The 22802-nt window shown below is 35.1% G+C and overlaps 2 protein-coding genes and 1 pseudogene across 7 annotated transcripts; 2 read left to right on the top strand and 1 right to left on the bottom strand.

Moving 5' to 3' along the window:
* The first annotated feature begins 2646 nt into the window (after window positions 1-2646).
* LOC132030351 (VAN3-binding protein) lies at window positions 2647-6694 on the top strand. 5 transcript variants are annotated; one of them, XM_059419937.1, is made up of 9 exons: window positions 2674-2743; window positions 2823-2884; window positions 3049-3080; window positions 3726-4047; window positions 4699-5080; window positions 5541-5720; window positions 5837-5886; window positions 5993-6050; window positions 6301-6694. In XM_059419937.1, exons 4-9 carry the CDS (start codon window positions 3784-3786, stop codon window positions 6534-6536), a joined length of 1170 nt encoding a protein of 389 aa, XP_059275920.1. In that variant the 5' UTR covers window positions 2674-2743; window positions 2823-2884; window positions 3049-3080; window positions 3726-3783; the 3' UTR covers window positions 6537-6694. The 5 variants fall into 5 exon arrangements, with proteins under 5 accessions (XP_059275917.1, XP_059275919.1, XP_059275920.1 ...); XM_059419934.1 differs by having other exon boundaries at window positions 2647-2743; window positions 2823-3080; XM_059419936.1 differs by lacking the exon at window positions 3049-3080 and having other exon boundaries at window positions 2652-2743.
* Window positions 6695-7239: 545 nt separating this feature from the next.
* LOC132030350 (formyltetrahydrofolate deformylase 1, mitochondrial-like) lies at window positions 7240-12116 on the bottom strand. 2 transcript variants are annotated; one of them, XM_059419931.1, is made up of 8 exons: window positions 11895-12113; window positions 11659-11771; window positions 9854-10004; window positions 9678-9751; window positions 9438-9597; window positions 8929-9027; window positions 8751-8837; window positions 7240-7750 (listed from the first exon to the last, which is right to left on the bottom strand). In XM_059419931.1, exons 1-8 carry the CDS (start codon window positions 12036-12038, stop codon window positions 7598-7600), a joined length of 981 nt encoding a protein of 326 aa, XP_059275914.1. In that variant the 5' UTR covers window positions 12039-12113; the 3' UTR covers window positions 7240-7597. The 2 variants fall into 2 exon arrangements, with proteins under 2 accessions (XP_059275914.1, XP_059275915.1); XM_059419932.1 differs by having other exon boundaries at window positions 7641-7780; window positions 11895-12116.
* A 5079-nt stretch (window positions 12117-17195) lies between these two features.
* On the top strand, window positions 17196-18012 carry LOC132029736 (FHA domain-containing protein At4g14490-like; annotated as a pseudogene).
* Window positions 18013-22802: the final 4790 nt, after the last annotated feature.

Genomic DNA, 22802 nt, shown 5'->3' with positions numbered 1-22802 from the left:
ACTAATCCCACCTTATCTCACCTTTTATCCCATCTACATGGGATTGGATGGGATATCAAAAAAGTTATCCCACCAACCAAACATAGAATTAATTTCAATCCCATTGAATTAATAATCCAGCCCATCCTATCCCTCCTACCAAACGATAATAGTACTATTTATGACTTAGTTTAAAGTTATATATACCTCGTCAGTATAAGATTTCACTAAAAAAAAAAAAAAAGATTAGTTTGCGGAGGTTAATTTTACCTCCGCTACTTAAATCTTATAATGATGATGTGTATATATCAAGTTAAATAATTTTACATTATCAAGTAAAATAATTATCTGTTATAACAAGTACTTATCTTATTTTCAAGATTATAAATATCATGTTTTAAAGTGATTTACTTATAGATATTTTTTGGATAATCTTGTACTCCGTATAAAAAATATTTACAATAATCTTGTATATAACTTAAACTGCTTATGTAGAGAGATCTGTTATGAGCATAAAGTAGCAAAAGGGCATGCAGCTGTAAAACTCACCTGCGTTTTCAATTTCTAAGTCAGCTTTTTTGAGTTATTTTATCTGCAAGATAGTAATGGCCAATAAAGAGGCGGACTCGGGATTTTGACGCAGAGGTGACATCAATGACCATTGCCTTAATATAGATATGTCAAGTTTGGCGTGCAACTCTTTGAAAACTTAATAATTATGCTAAGTTATTGGTAAAGTAGTAGTATAAAGTATAAAGTTCAAAATTGGAAGAAAGGAAAATGGGTTTAGACTGCAAGCGAGACTCGAACCTAGGTGTCATATAAGAACCTAAGGGGCACAACAACCAAATGCATCAAAGCAATGGATAAATTTCAGGGGTCCTTTTAAATATATATACATTCTTTAAAGTATATACACCATATATGTACAGAGTATTACCATATATGTATAGGGTATTCCCGAGGTTAGGGGGACACGTGACCCCTTCTAATAGGGTGGGTCCGGCCCTGTGCCTATAGCATGTCAAGCCTGATCACTTGCACTTGAAGTATTTTTGCTGTTCCCACATGGCCTATATTTTCAGTTAGTTATCACCAGTCTGCTATTTGCTTAGTCTTCTTTTTTAACAATTTAACTTACGTATACAAATTACAATGACAGCTCTAATTAGTTTTACACTGTTAGAGCCTGTTTGGATGGACTTAAATAAAGCAGCTTATAAGCTGAAAACAGCTTATAAATATAAAAATAATAAGTTGGCGTAGCCCAACTTATTTTTTTTGGCTTATAAGTTGTTTTCGAAAATTTTATACGCCGCTTTTTAGATAAGCTAAGCCCAAATGCTCAAATATTTTTTGGCTTATTTTAAGCATAAAATGTTTTTAAATTTAGTAAACCAAACATAAAAAAAAAGCTAAAAAAAATTTTATAAGATGTTTTCAAAGAATTACAAGTCAATCCAAACGGGCTCTAGTGTATTTTAACTACTTTCTCCGTTCTTTTATATGATTCCATTTCTTTTTTTAATCGTTAAAAAAAATGACCACTTTCTAAATTTGATAACAATCTAATAACCTTAAGCATCACATTTTATCCCTAATAAATATTTTTATAGCCACATAAATGTAATGACATGTTTGTGACAAGATTTGCAGATAAAATCGTTAAGCCATATTATTTATATAAATTATCCCATGTTATACGTCAATCTCAACAAAAGGGCAAAGGCAGAATTTAAGACAAGGGAATTTAAAAAATGCTAAAATGTCACGAAGTCGAACACATAACTTAAAACAAATAAAAATTCACCAAGTGTCCTTACCAAAAATAAATAAATAAAAAAAATCACCAAGTATTTGTCCCTACACAGCCTATTCCCAAAATCAAGGTTCACGAATGCAATTTATCATAACACGGTTTTACAACACTCTAATATAATGGTGTACTGCCAAAGTTAACAACCACCGAAAGTTATGTCTCAAACCCATAATAGATTTGATCTCCACTATCCTTTGTTGGTAGACTTTAACTTTTATATGGTCAAAATATTATATTATTTGATCAACTAAAGTATAACTACAGGTAACACCCCGTAAATAAGAAGTGAGATTAGTAATCTGAAAAATATGTTCAGAGGAAAATGTAATGAAGAAGCTACAGGTTCATTCTAGTTTTAGCTTAGACTTTGTATATGTGTTGAAAAAATTGACTAAATAAGCATAAATAATAGATTTCGAACCCAATAAATTAGACGAGATATAGTAACCTGAAAAATAAGTTATCATCGATGGCGAATCTAGTGAAGAAGCTATGGGTTCATCCTAGCTTTGGCTAAGTCGACCCTGCATATGGGTTAAAAAACTCATTAATAAGTACAATTAATATATTTCAAACTCAGTAAATTAGATGAGATATAGTAATCGGGAAAATAAGGTATGTTCGTGGAGAGTCTAGTGAAGAAGCTAGGGGTTCATCCAATTTTGGACTTAGTCGATCATGTATAATTCACCCCATTAAATAAGTACAAATAATATATTTCAAATGCTGTAAATTCGACCGGATGTAATAACCAAAAAGATAAGATATGTTACGTGCTATAACATGTTAAATACACTGATAATGTCAAAATTCTTTACATTATATATATGTGTTATAAATCAGGGTTGAAATTAAATATTCTTTGTTCACACTGTAGGCTCGTGTGCTTGTGTATAAACTACTCCAAGATTTTGCAGCAGAGTGTATTAACGTTAGGAAACAAAGGTCCGTTCAATCAGGACAATGTTTTCTTAGATTTAGTCAAATTAATGTTATTTTAATACTATATGGTTTTTTATTTAAGGAATATTGGGTTGGAATACGTGAATACTGGGTGGATTTTTTCACGAGGACGTATATTTTAAGGTATTCTTTCTGTCCTCATGAGACCAAGTGTAATATGTGTGCCCATGTTAGCTATCATGTACCTCTGTTGTTTGCTTTATGTCTCTCCTATATATGTACTCTACTGCTAAACCTGAGACCAAGTGTTCATGTTCTTAACTTGCTTTTTATTTTTTGCTAAGTAGTGTTTGTATACAGTCCTCAGAGAATTGCTAAGGTAAGTCATTCTCTCGCCCTTCATCACTCATATTTTGCTAAAAATTCAGAGGCGAATACAAGATTTTGGATATATAAATATTTCAAGAAAATGTTTCTCGTGGGAAAATCATTTTTGGTGTTTCGTTACCAGAAGATCGAAAGGGGTATCATCTTTCTATTCTTTCCGATGTGTCCGAATATGCACCTATTTATATGTATTTAGTGACCAGTCCACTAGTTTCTTTGATCCCACTCGGTCTTTCTTTTCTATTTTGCTAACACTTACGCATTATCATTAATTTTCAGACTAAAAAATTTCATCAGAACACTCCTATTTTGGTAATACTATTATCAATTTTTTATACATAGTTTTCTTGGAGAATAATTTTCACTCCCAAAACCATTTACCAAAATACTTTCATGAAAAATGACTTCTGTCGTACTATAACACACCCAGTGAGTCTACATGGTCAAAATGAATGTTTTTTTCCTCATTTGTATGAGTGATTTGAGCCAACAGTGGTGTGTTTAGTTGAATCCGCTCTAAATCTGCCTCTGATTAAAACATAAAAAATGCATATACACTTCACTTCTGCTGCGATAATTCTCCACTACTTAAGTGTTGCCTTATTACTTTTTTTGGTTTTAACTCCAAAATTTACAGGCAAACTTAGCAAAAGGGTGGATTTTTAAGAGCTGAAAAACAGGAAGTAAAAAGTGTCATGGAGGAAAACCATCTTTTAGGGTGGAAGAAGAATGATTCAGATAATTGGCTTGTGAGTGTTGAAGAGGATGAAGAGATGAAAGTAGAGTTACCATCTGTTCATCAACCACAAACACCAGCCGAGCCAATGGACTTCTTGTCAAGATCTTGGAGCCTCTCAGCTTCTGAACTATCAAAAGCTCTTGCTCAGAAACAGAAACACTATACTTTTGAAAGGAAATTTAGTGTGATCAATGAGTCACTTTCTCCACCTCCACAACTAGTAAGTTTCCTAGTTTAGCTTATGCTTTCATTTGCTTCCATTCATGTATTATTATGTTGAGAAAAAGTAACTTTCTTGGCTATGATTTCATTTGTTTTCATGGTTCACATTTTTGTATTTCTTGAATCTTGAACTCGTTGATGATATCGATGACATGAGATGTTTGAGGCTTTTAACTTCTAAAGTCAACATTAAAAAGGGGAAGCCTGGTGCACGAAGGCCGCACCCTAAGGGGGTGTGATGTAGGTAGCTACCCTGAGGCAACATTAGAGGCTACTTTCCCGGCTCGAACTCCTAACCTATATGTCACACATAGACAATTTTATCGTTGCTCCAAGTCTCCCTTCTTTTGAAGTCAACAATATTAAGAAAATATTAACAGCCTAACACCCCTAAAACAAGAGGGGAACTAGGGGATAAAAATCAGCAAGAATGTCACACACACATATATATGGACTTCAATTCAAGATTGATGAGTTAAGCATGGAGAAATTGAGTGGATTAGGTCCATATAAAGATAGAAATTTAATTTAATCATTTTTCTCTTATTTGGTTGTAATATGCTTAAATTTCTAACCACAACATCCAATTCAAAGAATTGAAAGAAATTCAACCCCTCAATTCTTTTCTGAGTGAGAGATTTTCTTGCAGCCAGAGACCAAGGTATTGAATTCGCAAAACGGGCGAAGAGCTGGGGGGATCGGAAGGTGGTTCCATAATAAGGATTCTCACAATAGCTCAGTCAAGAAGAAAGAAAAAGCACGCCTAGAAAACGCGCATATGCACACTGTCCTGTCCATAGCGGGACTAGCTGCAGCATTGGCTGCTGTAACAGCAGCAGAGAATTCAAATAGTTCAGGCTCAAAAATGGGCATGGCTTTAGCCTCAGCTACTGAACTCTTGGCCTCACATTGCCTTGAAATCGCTGAATCAGCCGGGGCGGAACATGATCGTGTAGCCTCAGTTGTTAGATCAGCAGTGGACATACATAGTGCTAGTGATCTAGTTACACTAACAGCTGCAGCTGCCACAGGTACATTTTCTAGTCATTTGGTTTGTTAAAGATTTATATATCAATAGAAACTGTAGAAAACTTCTAGTGCTAAAGAAACTAAGTTTTTATAAGGGCATAATTACACTTTTGAACTGTTCAAAAAAATGATAGCCAGCAAATGTAAAGGTTTTGTATATTAAGTACAAATATACATATACACAAAAAAATACTTATAATATACATATAATATACATAGTTAGTGTATAGTAGCATCCGTAATTAATTTCGGATATCGGCGAAAAATGAAAAAATCCCGTTACATATTCAGCTGAGATGGGATTAAATGGAGTGACATGAACAATAAGGATTCATATAACCGACCCCAATTTTTTGGAACTGGGGCTTAGTTGTTGTTGTGGTACTATGTTCTTGCAAATGTATTTGAGATACTTATATACATGATTATTAACCAGTAGCCCATTTTGCTATGAATGAAAAGCTTTGAGAGGAGAAGCAGCTCTTAAGTCAAGATTACCAAAAGAAGCAAAGAGGAATGCATCAATAAGTCCATGTGACAGAAGCATGGCGGAAACTCAAAGTTTTGCTGCTGCTTTCACTAATGACATTGATGAACATGATTCTCCATTTGCGGGCGAATTGCTGCAACTCACAAGAAAAGGTGAATACAGATTTATATGCAAGACGTAGTTTAGTAAATTTTGTTATTTCACAATGTCCAACGATCATTCAATTTTCTGCTGCTGATTCTACTTGCCGGTTTTTCTTGATTCTTAGGTCTTCAACGATGGAAACGTGTTTCTGTCTATATAAACAAAAAATTTCAGGTATGTCAATAGGCTTTCAAGATCTTGAGATATCGTAAATTTCAGAAATTGAATTGCTTATGAACATAAATATTGGATGCACTAACTTCTATGGATCAATTGACAGGTTGTGATCAAGTTGAAGAGTAAACATGTTGGTGGAGCTTTTTCTAAAAATAACAAATGTAAGTTTTCTTCTTCAGACCCACCATTAGAGTTGTTCAATAACCAAGCGCTCCATTCAAAGGCGAATTTAGAATTTAAATTTGTTGAGTTCAACATTTAAGACTCTTACTATTGAATCCATTGCACTACTGAATTTTTATTTTTCAGAGACACACACACATATATATGATCCCTGTCAAAAGTATCAGGTTCAGTTGAATCCATTGAACTCGTGTTGCATCCGCCTCTGACTCCATTCATGTGCAACAGGTGTTGTTTATGAAGTATGTGATGAAAGTGAACCATGGCTATTCAACAAAGAGATTGAAAGCCTAGATTTGTACCTTAGAGTAAAGACTGCTCAGGGTCTTTTGGAGTTCAAATGCAAGAACAAAAGCCATAAACAAAAATGGGTTGATGGAATTCAGAAGCTTCTTGATCGAACGAGTTTATTTGAAGATACAGAGGGATCAATGACAATGTTGAAAATCAACAATAGCTTTTAACTAACTTCTTAGTTTCTCATTTTTCATTTTTTGTGTTATGTTCTTGTATAAAAATGTTTGAGATAGTACTTGGTTTGTCTATTGATGATAATTGAGATGTAAGTTGTACTTACTAATTGGAGAGACTCTAATCTTCAATAAGAACTTAGTATCTTAAATCTTGGCAGTGTGAGGCCAGGTCTTGTTTGTAAGAATTTTGTAAATTTCACCTAGTAGGTGTTTCTGGGATGATATGGGCTTGAATAAAGGAGAATAGAAACAGAGAATTCATTATTCCCAATTAGCTGAATATAGTGGAATTTTGCAAGAAAGATATCATTTTTCTGGACTTTTTCTTGTTTACATTTCATTTTTTTCCTTATAACCTTTTCCTATATCAAATAAATGAAGAAACTTTATCAATTTGTTATGACATAAAACAAAAAGGAGCGAAGAGAGAAAAGGAAAGAGGGATGAAATGGCTAAAAGCATGAGAAGGACAAATATCTGAGGGAAATCTAAATCCACCCTGAAAACTAGGTGAAATTTGACCTAAAAAAGGGTTTGAGATTCATCACCTCAGGGCCATACACTAACATAATTCGAGCCCGGAGAATGGAGGAGCCTGGAACGGAGCGCTTCCCCTTTTAATGGGCCTTACATGCAAATCTGGATCATTCGGGCTAGTGAGTATAAGATATCAAAAAAAAAAAAAGTTCAGACGTTCAACAACAATTGAAAGCAGTTTTTAGGTACTTTTGAGTTTTGATAGCAACAACAGAATTTAGAACTTGTACAATTATTTGCTGAATCTGAAAATGGGAAAAAAGATCAAGGCAATGTCTTAAATCTGCAAATTTTACAACACGAATTCAGATGAAACCTTTTTATTTCTTTCCTTTTTCACAATTTCTATTTTCTGGTAGTTCTGTCATGAACCAGTCATCTTTTTTGTCGTTTCTTGGAATTGCATGTGTGGGTGTTTACTTGGATAACTGAGTGATAACAATTATATCCACAATCATCGAGTGATGGACAGAATTGCAAGAGATTGATGCGGCTGTAACAGCTTCTTTTTTCTATCAGGACCGGAAAACAACAGTCTTGTTCGCCTCATATGGCAAAATACGCAGCTCACAGTATGATTTAATAGCTTTTGCAAGACACCTTTTCTCCACATCCTCAGACTTTTGTATAAAAGTCCGCAAATTATCTCTATGAGAAACTCTTTCAACCTGAAAGATCAAAGCTCGCAACTATAAAAGCTGGGAGTGCAAATCCAACAATGATGGTCAAAAACCTACTAGGAAAAGATCAAAGCTCGCAACTATAAAAGCTGGGAGTGCAAATCCAACAATGATGGTCAAAAACCTACTAGGAAAAGATTAGTTAGTCTCGCAAAAGATACCTCAAGGTTAGTCATTAAACATTTGATGAATAAATTAGAAGGTTGCAATGGCAAATACAAGGTGAGATGGTGAAAACTTGCATTAAGAAGGAAACAATCAAGTACATGTAAAAAAAAATATATATAAATAACATGGAGAAACAATGACCAGAGGAACAAAAGCACGCACAAACAAGAGAGGAAAAGCGAGGGATCAAAATAATAAGGAATAGCATTGATGTTTATGCATTTTACCTAGTAAACCACTAAATTTATGGATAATATTGACACATGAGAGAGGGAATCATTTCTTTAAGGAAATTGAATACAATATATTTTACAATGGATACAGGTTAGAACACCAACCCCCTATTAAAGCAACTTTTGACATTAGGGCTTCGAAACCTTGTTAGTTCAATTGCAAATTAGGGAATTCATAGGTGACCAAGTTTAACATGGGAATGCCGAATAAGGAGCAATTCTTTGGTAAATGATACTTAGTAGCTAATAATATCTGGTGGAATGCATAAAAAGGTGAAAACAAGGGAAAGCTAGTCCAATAAAACCAGCCTATTGGAAAACTGATTCTTATGTAGACCTAAATATTTGTGGATACATCCTCACAAATTACAATTATATGTCAATTATTTGGCAAAGTACCTCGATCAGAGAATAGTGGAAGGAGGCAGAAAAAGAATACCTTTAGCTTCATATGTAAAAGAGATGAAAAGGTAATAAAGATCAAAATCATCACACTTTTAAAGATTACCAAGCAGTTCAATTTCTAAAACAATCACAGAGCTTTACAAATGAGATCGCTACCATAATTCGAAAATGAAAACTATTACCAGTTGCTCAATGATTGGACCTGAATCTAGTTCTTCACTCACGAAGTGACTTGTCGCCCCAATCAATTTAACACCAGCATCAAAAGCCTAGCAACAGAAAATAAATCTTATAAAACTGTAACTCCACAGAGGGAAACCGGAAAATGGCCGCCTGAAGAAAGGGAGATAAGAAAGGAACCTGCTTAGATGGATTACTACCCTTGAACGATGGCAACAAGCCATGGTGAATATTAATGATATCTTTCTTATAGCTTCTTAAGAAGTCTCCAGATAACACCTGCATAAAACCACTGCAGATTTATATTATACAGAAGCACTTTATAGGTCTAAGTACAAGGTATCTGTCTAATTAAAAAAAAAAATTGTTTGGACCATAAAAAAAGCAATCTAGAACCCTTTGCATCATAAAGAACTTTCCCAACATGTTGCATGATAAAGAACTTTCCCAACATGTTGCATGATAAACAAGTATTTCTATGTAAGAGAGGTGCAGTCATTACAAATCAGATAAGGAGCTACTTTAAATCAATTTGTTTGGACAATAGAGGTGCAGTCATTACAAATCAGATAAGGAGCTACTTTAAATCAATTTGTTTGGACAATAGAAAACGCAATCTAGAACATGTCAATGATTGTTTCTATGTAAAAGAAAACAAGAGTAACAATTATGTCTTGTGGGTTGATTACCTGCATGTATCTAGCAAGTACCAAAAAATCAGTATCTTCAACTATTTCCAAGATTTCTCCTTCTCTTTTATTCTCCTTAGTCGTTGGCAAATGATAGTATGGTATACCATGCCTCTCAAGAAACCGAATCACATGAGTATTTGGACCTCTTTCATGATTGCTGATGAAAAACCATATGACATCATAAACAATCCTTGTAATAACATTGAATCACTATCATGAAGAAGTTCCTTACTTCACCTTATTACAGAAGTTATGTCAATAGGAAGCCGCCCGTCCTGCCAACCATGCAACAAGTCTACAAGACAGTGTTCCTGCACCAAAATTGTGATAATATTTATGTTACTCTCCAAAAGGTCTAAATAATTCAACTTGATTACAGCTTAACAAGCTCTGAGAAGTTTAAAAATCAATACCTGCTTTGAAGCTAGAATTGCAATCTTATATTTTGGATCGATATCAGGAACCCGAACAAGAGACTTCATTGCATTGAACTTTTTAGCTAGCTCAGAGAAGTCTGCATCCATTTGCTCTCGTGGCCATTTAGCAGGGTCGAAGAGAAACTCACTGTTATTTGCATCAAGAATTAGTTTCTCTAATTGTTGCACTTACTTGGCAGACAAAAAAGGGAAAACAAGGGTGGAGACAACTGATTAATCATGACAGAACAGAAAATATCTGTTCATAATATTGTTGGAAAACGAGCAATTGCCTCGTAAATCAAAGAGTAAACAATTTTGCAGTTTTATATGCTTTTGGCAGATATTATGCTCTACAGCAAATAATCCAACCACCAACACTTAGCATACACGTTAGCCTTCTTAAGCTCCAGGGCCACACATACCCACGAGCTCACCTGTGGTCCTTTTCCATTTTGCTTCCTTGTTGATTCAGTCAAAACTTTATGATAGGAGGAGGATTAATATTGTTTTTTAACTTACCTAAAGAAGGAATGCTTTTTGTTTCTTTTAATTTTCGTTTAAGGGTTAATCTTCAGAAAACCTCCTTAACTTCAGAGATCAAAGATCTTAAGAGAGCATAAAGTTAGCAATTTCATGGAGGCCTAAAAGAATCATGATGCGCCTATTAACTATTAGTAATTTAAGGACAGAATAATCGTAGTGTCAGTAGTTATCATCAGTTGCGATGGAGCTCTTCTTAAGTTTCAAAAGCTGTGTTTGTTGCTGCATAATGCTCACTAGTGGACAATTGTCCTTGATTTTATCTCATAAAAGGTATATGTTCATATTTCTATGTATTGCTTTCATATTATTCTTCCCAAATTTTTGACTATCTTCTCTATTCTCTTCTACCTTTTGTAAGGATATCTATTAATTGTGTATATACACACACACATAACTAAGAACAGATACTTGATAACATTGTTATTAGTTTGAGACTCTAAATCCGGTATTCTCATCTGCTCAAAGGTGAAATCATTCCCTTTAAATCGTGGATCTGCCTCTCACTAACATATATCAAGTTGGTGAAACAGAAGGCGTATAGTATGTTAACTATGATATTAGATGAAAGCAGCAAACTTTGATCAATAAACTCAAAAAAGTAATAACTAACTTTTTAGGGGCAGCACATTCGATTATTTTAATCATAACAGTAGTATCTGACCAGTTTATGTGCACATCGACCACTCCACCAGGTACCTGGTACTGCCTACCAGCACAGGTACATAATAACACTGCCCACAACGACTTAGGCAGATGAGAAAAAATCGCCTAACATTTTTTGTCTCTACTGAGATTTGAACCATGGTCTCCAAGATTTTCACCGCTAGACCACACCCTGGATGCAGTGGCAGCAGGTTTCAACTCTTTGACACCTAAGTTTCTTTTTACGCTCTAAATTAAAGGAAATTTAGTCTGTCTTATGAAAGAAATGTCATAGCCATTAAACCAGCTTTTATTAACAATTCATGGGATATCAGTCGACTAATCATGCATCTATACAAATCTCCTATAGGCTATGAGCCTGTTTGGATGGGCTTATTTTTTTGAACATAATTTGCATCTATACAATTTTTTTGAGCTTATCTCCTATAGGCTATATACTTCCATTCTATTCAAACTCATTTCATGACAATACTAAATGATTTATCTAACAATGCACGGGGATCTTTTCCAATTAAAACAAAAAAGGGAATAAACTATAGTAGCATCTATTAACTGGGTAAGATTACTTAAAAAAGGAAAGAAGAAATAATAACCTTCTGGAATAAAAGACATGGTTGTCATCTGGAACAAAAATGTCAGCACTTAGAATATTTCCTTCCCTTGATGCTATGCAATCTGATAATCTTGCAAGGATTCCAACCACGTCCTATTCATCAAAATTTAAAATATAAATTCCCATCCCATCTCAAGAATCAACAAAATAAATCCTTTTTACATATAACCAAATAAAAACTGATAACCCAATTTCAATCAATTCATTCAAACTTACTGGACAATGAAATTGATGAATGCCATGGAGCAAGGAAGTTGAGGTGGAGCCGGAAATGGACCTGAAATGATTTTGTGTGGTTTTGAAGGGCCTATTCGCAAATCTAGAAACTTGCCAATGAATTACTCTAGGGAGGAAGTTCATCTTCCTCTCCCCACTCCTTTGGCCTTCCTTCCGTTTTCTGTTTTACCAACCAAATCTCTGCTCTCTGTGTTCATTCACAAGTAAAATATTTTTTAATTTCTATTTCTGGTGTAAAGGTGAGTTTATCAATTCGTATAGATGTGATTTTGAGCTTTTAACACATTTGGCGGACAAAATAATTATAGCTGCTAGCTAAGATATAAAAATTTATGTATGAAATATATATATATATATATTACATACATATATATATATATATTTTGATAGGCGGTAGGAACGGTGTAAAAATCTTATATAGCTGCCCACCAAACTAATAGCCGACCCATATGTGTGTGAATATATATATATATATATTTGGATCCTTTGACTGCATGTTGAATATAGATTCATGTATTTCTTGTTCCACTAGCTATGACCAAATTTTCATATGTCCCTTTTGTTTTTACAATCTTCTTTTTTGATGTCAAAGAGCAGAAGCAACAAACAAATTCTCATTGGATCTCGGTTGTTCTTAACAGCCATGGCTATTCATTTAAGTCTTCGGGTAGCACCATTAGATCTTCAACAAGGTGGAAATTCTCGTATTTTCGTATATGAATGTTCTTGCGGCTTGGATGAGTATTATTGTTTATGTCCGTCAATAGTGTTAAAAACCTAGTGAACTCCTAAATTTGACAAATATAATAGGCACGTATATATTTGTTTCACGTGTTCAATAAATTGTACCACAACATAAAGTATCTAAATGAAAAAATAAAAATTGATGACAAATTTATGGGCCTCTAATGTATTTGGCCTTTAGAAATGGTCTCAAATCTGTACATTTTCAGTGGATAGAGCTTAAAAGAAGCTTCACCTCATGCTATGCTTCTTTTGGCATAACATGAAATGCTATTAATTCTTTTTAGATATTTAATCTCTGCTGTTTGTTAACTATCGAAAACTCTTCATGCTAAACGAGGCTAAGTTACTGTTTGGACAGCCATATTAAGGAAGTATTAAAAATATTTTTCAAAAAATGACCTTTGAAAAGAAAAATCATGTTGTTAGATCTTAGATGGCTGTTTTGTTCTGAGAATCTATTTGAAAAACAGGTTATCCTTATTTACTTTTTCTCCACTTTTCGTGTGCTGATCAATGGTCCCTAGATCTTATTATGAAGGAGGTGATTAAACAGTATGAAAGGGTATAGGATAGATTGGTTAAACATGCTTTTACCGATATGACAAATTGTTCTTGATAGAGCTAAAAAGTAAAATACGCCTCAGAAAGAAGATGAGTAAGATCACCACGTTATTACGCGGGCGTATTCGAGACATTTAAATTTTATGGATTCTAAACTTTAGGTTAAAGCACTAAATCCATTCGGATTGTGAATACAAATCTGCCAGTACTATTTGTTACTACAATTTTTGTAAGTTTTCACAGATTAATGCTTCGTGTCGAAAGTACCAAGTCCAAATGAACCCGGTGCCGCAACCTGCATCTGTCTCTGGTACTTCAAAACCTATTACATTTTGCACACTTACTCGTGACCCAGTGTCACAAAATATATAGTGGATACCAAGTTCGAGTTTTCGGTAGCCCGGCTAACAACTCTGCGCTTATCTAGTTACTCCATTAGGTAGTCCAAACTCATGAATAGGCTAAAGGAGACGCTAAACTTTTCGATCACGTAAACAACATATAGTAATACGCAAGACATGAGCAATTGACATGTTCTCTATCCACCACTCTCTTTCAAACCAAATATGTTTACCTTTCTGATAAAACTGAGCAACAAACACCTATCAACAAGTAAAGGCATGACACCAGCACTGAAGCACATCTACATTAGCTTGGTTTGATAGTCACTTCATTGAAGATTCAACATGTCACAAGGAACTCGTTTAGCTCAAGAAATACACCACATTGTCCCTCGAATTGAAGAATCTTGAGTTCTTTTGATACCATCGGGTAGAGAAACTGACTCACCCACCACATGTGCTTCGTTGTCTTTGCAAGATCTGAGGTGGTGCCTATGCCGTCATGCTAGTGGGCTCCATGTGAAAACCTAAATAAATTGATTTCTCAAAGCAAAGTTGAACTGAACCCTCTCAAGAAAGCTCAAGCAGTTACTACTACAACCAATCAGCAAGCAGAAGTGCCCCCGAACAACATAATTACTTGAGAACATTTAGAGTGCCTTTAAATATTGTTACCATTCTCAAAAAGAAAAAAAACATGTAAGTGCTGCATTTCTTGTATCTTTTTAAGAAATGTAGTAATTTGACTAAAGAAAATAAATTTAAGCAACCAACATAATGGACTAGTTATCAAAGTTATGAACTTCTTTCCTAAAGACACTATAGTTCAAAAGTAGTTTACCAGTCCATTTATGAAAATACAACTTTTCGTTCACCAATAACATGACTAATCAAACACCAAGCACAATTTCAACAACACTTATTCTCATAACTATATCTATTACAATTACTCAACATTGTGGTAAACCATAAATTTTGAAAGTGAACCTAATTATAATATCATCACAATCACGTGGATAAATGAGGAGCCTATAAGCACAGCTAACAATCCGTCTTGAAATCAAAATATATCACAACTACATGACGAATGAGGAAAAAATTAGCAAAAGTTGTAAATTAAGCTACGAGACAAATGCTGTAAATCCTATTTGTTAAAAATCAACAGAATCACATGAGGCCACACGACACTTATCAATAAAGCTAAGTGAAATAGCAATCAAGCCCACACCATAAATAAATCCCATTAGTAGTAATGCACTGCCAGGACGCAGTTCACACTGCCTAATGAAGTCTTATGTTCCAAAAGAAGAACCAAGATACTACAGATGTTAAGAAATAAAGAGACGACAAATGGAAAAATTAACTGCAATTTGTCAATTTTGCGCCGATTCTAATCAATGAACATCACGTGACTTGGGAATATTTGCAGGTTCATGGTCATATAGGCACATCAAGATACACAACAATTCTCATGATATATATCACCGCAAGCTATTACCTTACAACTTGATCAACAAAATATACTTATGTTTAAGCGCAACAAGACTCAAGGTTTTGCTGACAGTTTGCATCCTAGGAAACAGACATTCACAACAATAATCCACCATATATAGGAGATAATAAGAATACAGCAGAAGTGGGTTCCTTTCTATTTGATCTGATAAGCCAGCTAATCTATACCCTTGAGCGGAAAACACAGACTAAACTACGGGGAAACAAAATCCTAACGTTCAGTAAAAATTAACAATAAAGAGAGATCTCAATCCAAATACGAAAGTTAATGCGTTTACAAGAATTGCTGAGCTGCCACCCTCTTACTCTTCCCCTTCTTCTCCTTTCTGAAGCTCATTGTCAGTATGCCTCTAAAGTCTATATAAGAACCTTATTCAGAAAGGCCAAAAGATCAGCATGTTTTCATCTTAGCATCACCCAATTCAAACACCATATATACCAAAGAACATCATCAAAGCATAAATTTTTCCTCTCATATTGACTAAACCAAAAAAGAAAAAAACATCTTTCTGGATCTGCGTATATCTGAAAAATGCATATTCATAGTCATTTCAATTAATCAATCAATTCCAAACTAACTGGGATTCATCATATAAACTCTGTATTCAGGTCCAAGTTCATTCCAATATCAAATAATTTGTCTTTTAAGTAACATTAGGATTCTCTAAAACAGAATGAACCTAAAACAACATATCAATATATCAGATCATGTTGTTTATCCTATATACAAGTTCCATTTTATGTGCTTAATTAAAACATTAGAAACCATAAGAAAATGGACATTGAGATAAAAGAAAAGAGAATACCTACGTCTGTTTAGAGTAAGAAGAAGAGGAAGGAACGCGTTTGTTCCTAAACATCATATAAACAGTGGCAATACTACCCCATCATCATTACTGCTGCTCCCATCTTATACCTCATTGGGCTCGGTGCTTCCACTTCTATCACTGTCATCTACACACAACAAACAATCAATAATTCAAATCAAAATTGTTCCATACATTTACCTAATTCCCATCGAAAAACTGATCAGCACAAACAACAATTTACAAATTTGAATCGGATAAAGCCTGCTTACGGGCATTGTTGATAGGGGTTTACGAAGCTAAAATCGATCAGATCGAACTTCTGTAGAGGTTCTAGACTACTACTGAAGATTTGATCTGGACAAGATTTTCGCCTTTTTATAACTTTTGCGTTAACTACACTTTGCCCCTCTCTTTTCTCATAATGGGAGTTTTTAGCATACATGGTTTTCAGCTATCTGAGTTGGTCTCGTCACTTTCAAAAGGGTGTCCATGGTTTTTCAAAACTCGATTGGACTGACCGAACTGTAATGTACCGAATTGATTTTTAGGTTTTTTTTAATAAAATTAAAGGTTTTAAAATAAATTGATAATTGTACCAAATAATTAGGGTGGGTTTTTATTGTATAAAAAATATCGAATCGAACCGAATAAATACATATGCAGAAATATATTTTATATATCATAATTTTGTGTAGCTTTAGATATTTGAAAATTCCTTGGAATGAATTTAAATGGAGGGAAATTATAACTAGCTTTCAACCTACCCGTCAATTTTATTGAAACAAAATACATAAAGTCTCGAACACTACTACACGATAATATCATCAACTGCTCCAAAAGAAGAAAAGGTTTGGTTTCTCCTCCTCTTCTTTTTGTTTATATCTTTTTAAAATTTTTAAAGTTCTTATTCCAATTAGCAATGGTAGTAACTACATATAACTCCATATTGCAAATTCTTTAACTGAAAAAACAGTGATAGTGATAGTTTAGGTAATTTTCTCAATCTTGTGATAGTTTAGGTATGAAACTAAGAAAACAGTAATAGTTGAGGTGTGTTTTTGACCCTTATGTCAAGATTATTTTTATCAAGAGGTATATTGCAAGGACTAAAATAGCCCAACCCCTATATATTAAGTACCATTTTGATCAATTTCTCTTGTGTTAAACCGTGCAGTTGCAAGAAAAGTACAGAATAGTAATTTCCTATGTCCTCTTTTTCTTTTTCAATTTCCCTCTGATGTAGAATTTGAAATCCTACAATTCTGCAACTCACACTACTACCCAATTCCCATTCTTAGCCAGCAAACAAAATGGAAGAACCAATGCTACACCTTATAATGGAAAAGTCACTTTCTGGTCAAAATCTAGACTACAAACCCGGTTCAAAGATCCATATGGTCGTCATCCGTGGCAATACAATCTCTATCAAAGACCTGGTATCTCCTCTAAACACACTCAGTATCCATTTCTGAATCGGGTCATGGGTCATCAATGATCTCGGATCCTCAAACGGTACATTTCTCAACACTATCGCAATTGACCCGTCTCAACCCACTAAACTTACAGACGCAGATGTTATAAAAAAATCGGCGAATTGACGTCAATTAAAGTCAAAATTTCAGCAATGGAGGTTGACCCAGTTGAAGAAATTGAGCCCAAGGTAGAAATACTCGACGAAACACGAAGCGTAAGAAGGGATTGGGGGTGATTGATGAAAATAGTGAGCTAGGTTTGGAAATGTGGGTCCCAAAAGAACGACTAGGAATGCTAAGAATTTGAAAATTGAGGTTGAAATGTGGATGAAGTTGAGAACTTTACTGTAATTGAAGCGGGAGAAAGAGGGGAAAGGGAATTGGGGAAAAAACCGAGGTTCTAAAAAAGGGAAAGGTGAATGAAGGGGAAAAATTTTGATGTAGTTGATGTTGAAAGAGAGAATAAACTGTGTTCGAAGAGGACTAGGGGTTCAAAGGGGAAAGGGAGAGTGTTAAAGATGTGGATGATGGTGTGGAGGAAGCTAGAATATTGATGTTGAAAGAGAGACTAAATGTCCGAGGAGGACTGGGGGTTCTAGGAAAGCGGATAGTGTTAAAGATGGGGATGATATGGGGGGAAAAACTGGAAGTCTAGTTGTAGGGGGAGGTGGAGAAAAAAAAGGAAAACCCTTAAGGTCCGAGGAGGACCAGGGGTGGTTCTGGGAAAAGGGGAGGGGGTCTTTGTAGTTGATGCAGATAGGAGGGGAAAAACCGAGTCCGAGGAGAACTAGGGGTTCTAAGAGAGCACAGAATGTGGAAGAAGCTAAGAATTTTGAAAAAAAAATTGATGTAGAGAAAGAGAAGAAAGTGTGTACGAGGAGGACTAGGGGGGAAAGGGAGAAAGAGGGGAAAATGTCCAGAAAATGTAGGTGAATGCATGGTTTGAAATTTTTGGGAAGGGGAAAGGGGAAAGGGGGAAAGGGGAAGCACTACAACAAAAAAGTGCTTCCGGAGGAAGAGGGGGTGATGGAGAAGGGAAAGAGCCCAAAAAAGTTTTAAAAAAAAACAGTAAGGAAAACCATAAAGGAGTTGAAAAAAGGCTTGAGGAGGTTGTTATAATGTTGGTGGTGCAAACACGAGTGAAGTTCCAATGGGGGAGGTTGTGATTTAGGGGGAAATGACACTTGGAGAGTGGTTTGATTATTTGGGGGTTTAAACCCCGAACAAAAATTGATGCCACTGAGGAGATGATTTTAGGTATGAAACAGAAAGCAGAGAGATTTCAGGAGTTCATGTTGCAGCAGAAGAATGAAAAATGATTGTGAGGGAAAAAAGGGTTAAGACCGAGGAATCAGTGGGGTGGGGTTTACATTCTTAGGTAATTTTCTTTGCATTGCTTGTTTCAGGGGAATTCATTTTCTAGAAATACTTGAATTTTTATTTGCATAAAATGCTATTCTATTATATCTTTTATTGTGAGCCCTTTTTACTTAAACAACTAAAAAAAATTTTCATTTAGTTGAAGCAATTAAGATGTTGATAAAAACACTTTTGTTTTGTTTTTAAAATTCCTTTTTTTTTAAAGGGTTAATCTGATGCATATCTTAGTCCAATGCTCAATGACTTCTGAAGTTTAAAACATGGATGATTATCATCTGATTTTATGTAAATATTTTTTGGGGAGACCAGGGAAGTCCAAAACAATGTTTTGGGGGGGCACCAAAAGGGGGATACCGACCTGTTTTTTCCCAAACCCTAATATAAAAAGAATAGATAGGCATTAGCATTTGCGGGAGCCAGTTGCATGTTAGTTGTAAAAAAGTCGGACTAGAGGGGTGGAATGGGTTTTACCATCATACAATAAGTTTAAGTACAATATTGTATGGTCCAGAATTTAGCAAAATTTTCTTGTGGGGCTGTAGAAGGATATATTGACATTGTTTTTTGGGTTGCTTTCCTGAAATGCTTGAAAGAAACTGTAACAGATTTATTTCTTAGCTGGAAATTAGTTAATATCACTGTTTTCCTTTATGTTTTTCCCCTTATGCATCTTAAATAGTTTCCCGGATTATTACCGGGCCGTGAACTTTTATTTTATGAAACCAACTACCAGCCATTTTCCATATTTTGTTCCCGGGAACTGTAGAGTTTGTTGCTATTTTAAAGGGAAATATGGGTTGTTGACACAAAAAAACTGAAATAGGGGGCATCCTCTGAAGATAAAATACCCTACTTAGACAAAATGATCCGAAATTTATAGACTGCCAACATCGTTGACATACTTTTTGGGTTTGAATTTGTTATTCCTAAATTTTTTGGCTGTTGATCCTTTGGGAGGTGGCATTTTACCATTGGCTACTGTTCTGTGTTGGGAAAAAAAATTGTATTATCAATTTTTAGGGTAATGGAATATCTGAAATTGATATTTGCTCTAAATTAGGGCCCTTCCCACATAAATATGATAAAATTAAATCACTTGCCTCAATGTGTCAGTGGTTTGGGGGTGTTGCATTAGCTCCTGTAGTAATTTCATTACTTTTTTAAAATCCAGGTAGACTGTGGCATAGGTTTTACTTCGAAAAGTAAGCTTTAAATAAAATATTATTTTGATCAAGAGTTTTAAAAAATTTCTAGTTAAGGGCTGTAGAAGGATACATCACGATTGGTTAGGGGCACAAAAGCTGGCCCGGAAAACCACTTTTATCCCAAAAAAAAAAAGGAAAAAAAAAAGGGGTAAAAAAAGAATTTCTGTTTGCTGCATCTGAGAATGCATGAAAGAAACCATAATAGATTACTTTTTTAGCTACCACTAGTTAGTATCAGTGCTTTTCCTTCTTTTTCTACTCTTACATTTCATTACAGATCAGTATTACATGTCCCATCCCATTTATTCGATCAGTTTGTTTGCTGGAACTGGTAGGGTTTCCATTGCTATTTCAAGAAAAAGGGGCATTGACACAAATAACTGAGATAGGCGTCATGCTCTGAAGACAAAATACCCTATTTTGACGAAGTCTCTGAGATTTATAGACTATCGTAGGCGTCTATTGACATATCCAGTTGGGGGTTTAAACTTTTTTGCTAATTGTCTCGGGCCCTTTTGGGGAAATAGCATCTGCCATTGGTACAGTTCTGAGTTTGAAAAAAAAAAAAAAAGTGCCAGTTGCAGGATAATGGAAAATCTGAGAATTATATTTTTCCAAAATTTTGGATGTTCCACATAATTATGATAAAATTGTGTCATTTTCCCTGAAAAATGGTGGGGGTCATGCAGAAAGAGGAAACCCCCCGGGGCAAAAGTTTTCAACTTTGGGAAAGGAGCCTGAGATTCAAAAACATAAAGATTAAAAGCTGGTCTAACAGAAGATATTCAATTTCAGAAATGACATTGGCAGCCGGGAGGGGGGAAGATGTTATACCTAAAGAAAAATCCCCTCAAACTGAAGGAGCAGGATGTTATAATGCATGTTCTGGCAAAAAGGCAGTACATTTGGGCTGATTGGGTTCTGATATAAAATTGTTTAGGTTTACTTAGGGTTTTTTGGGCTTTGTTGCACTTTCTCAACTTTGACATAGAGATGTTTTTTATGCATTTAATTAAGCTTTAGTGCTTCACTTGTACATACTACTCACTCTTTAAAAAGATTTGCCTTTTTTGATGATTCAGTTTTGGGGTTTTATCAGCTTTTTTGTACTTTTTTACTGCTTTAGTTCGGGTTTGGGGTTTAACTTTTAAAATTAACACCTACTAATGAATTTAACATGACAAAAGCATATCACAAAAAGCCTATTGAATCATTAAAGACTGAAAAGTTAGGGGGAAAAAAAACCATCACTTAACAACAATTTGAAACAATGTGAACGTCTCACCAATAATAGATAGATTAGCACCAAAATTAATGGGACATTTTGATTTAAATTTTAAATCACACCAAGATTGACTAGTCTTGGGCAAGCAGAAAAATTTCAGACAATGTTTTCAATGTCAAGAGAACAATGGGCACTCCCCCATCCAGACAAACTAAAGTTTTAAATATCGAATTCAAAAAAAACCCATTTAAAAGAAAACAAGAGGGAAAGGGCGTTTGGGAAAAAAATGGAGATTTGCACCTGGTTAGAATTTAAGAGGGGGCAAGCCAAAAAAATAAGGGTTTTGCTTTGCTTTTACCATTTTTTTTTTCCTGGCAAGCTGTTTTTGGGCCCAAAAAGGGGTGACAGAAACCAGTTATGTGTTGGGGTACCAGAATCTACAACTTTTTGTACCTATTCCAGTATTTATTGATTAGTCATCTTTTGGCCCCTTGGGTCTTTAATCTCACCGGTCTGCATTTCCATCTCGTCCATCTATCAGAAGTTGTTTTCATATAACCCCCATCAAACACTTTTGAAATCACCTTTAGCTAGTAAAATTTAAAGAGAGTCCCCTTAAAACCACCTTGACCAAACACCCTTTTTTTTCGGTGGCATGGTAATGAGTTTCCCTTTTGGGACGCAAAAACCCTTTAAAAATTGAAGATTAATATATAAACTGTTGCAATTTTTAATTAATGAAACTAACAAGTTTTGGAACCTTTAAAAGGGGAAAACAACATGACTCGGACTAAAGAGGATAGCTAATAAGGGGGAACGCACGGGAACTCAAATTTCACCCGGGAAAAAAACACTGGGTTTTCCCCTTCCCGGGTGTTTTGGTGGATAGAGTTACCGGGCCCGGAAACGGGGGGGATTAAGGGGTACCCGTGCTAGGGGATTTAAACCAGACCGTAATTTATTAAATTTAAAGGCAAGTTTGTTGAACACTTTTATAAAAAAACACAATAACGAACACAGCCCCTCCCCCCACTTGCATTATTAACTTGGCTAACAGATTGATCAAATGCTTTCAGGGGCTTTAAAAGTCCTTTTTTAAAAAATGATTTTTCCAACATCAATATGATGAATAGTTGAAAAGTCAAGAACAAAGACAAATCAAGATTAATATCCGTCACCCCCCTAATCCACAGGTGTTACGGGCCCCCACCCTTACCTAGGGCCGAGCGAACCCTTTACTCGATAATACCCATAGCCATCCCGGGGGCCCACGGCTTAAACATAAGCACAAAAAAATTTTTTTCCAAAACAAAATTTTCCCCCCATCTTTTCAATTCAAACAAAATCCGTAACCAAAAGGGATCTGAAAAACAACGAAACTCATAACACAATGCGTACTAATACACAAACAATACCAAAAACCGGACATCTCATACAAAAAATCGCCCGAAAGCCCTTAAATAACCCCGAATATCATACAAAGATTCCCCCGACCCGGGCCCCGGGGAAAGGTTTTTCCCCAATCCGGGAAATCTTCTGCCGAATCACCCCTTTCATCCGGGGTCCCGCGCTTTTAAACGAAAATTTCCGAAGGGGGCCCAAATATGTACCGGGGTAGAAAAATTTAAAAATACG

The sequence above is a fragment of the Lycium ferocissimum genome, chromosome 9 (assembly GCF_029784015.1).
Source record: "Lycium ferocissimum isolate CSIRO_LF1 chromosome 9, AGI_CSIRO_Lferr_CH_V1, whole genome shotgun sequence".
NCBI classification, from domain to species: Eukaryota; Viridiplantae; Streptophyta; class Magnoliopsida; order Solanales; family Solanaceae; genus Lycium; species Lycium ferocissimum.
This window is presented reverse-complemented; position numbering and strand designations above follow the sequence as displayed.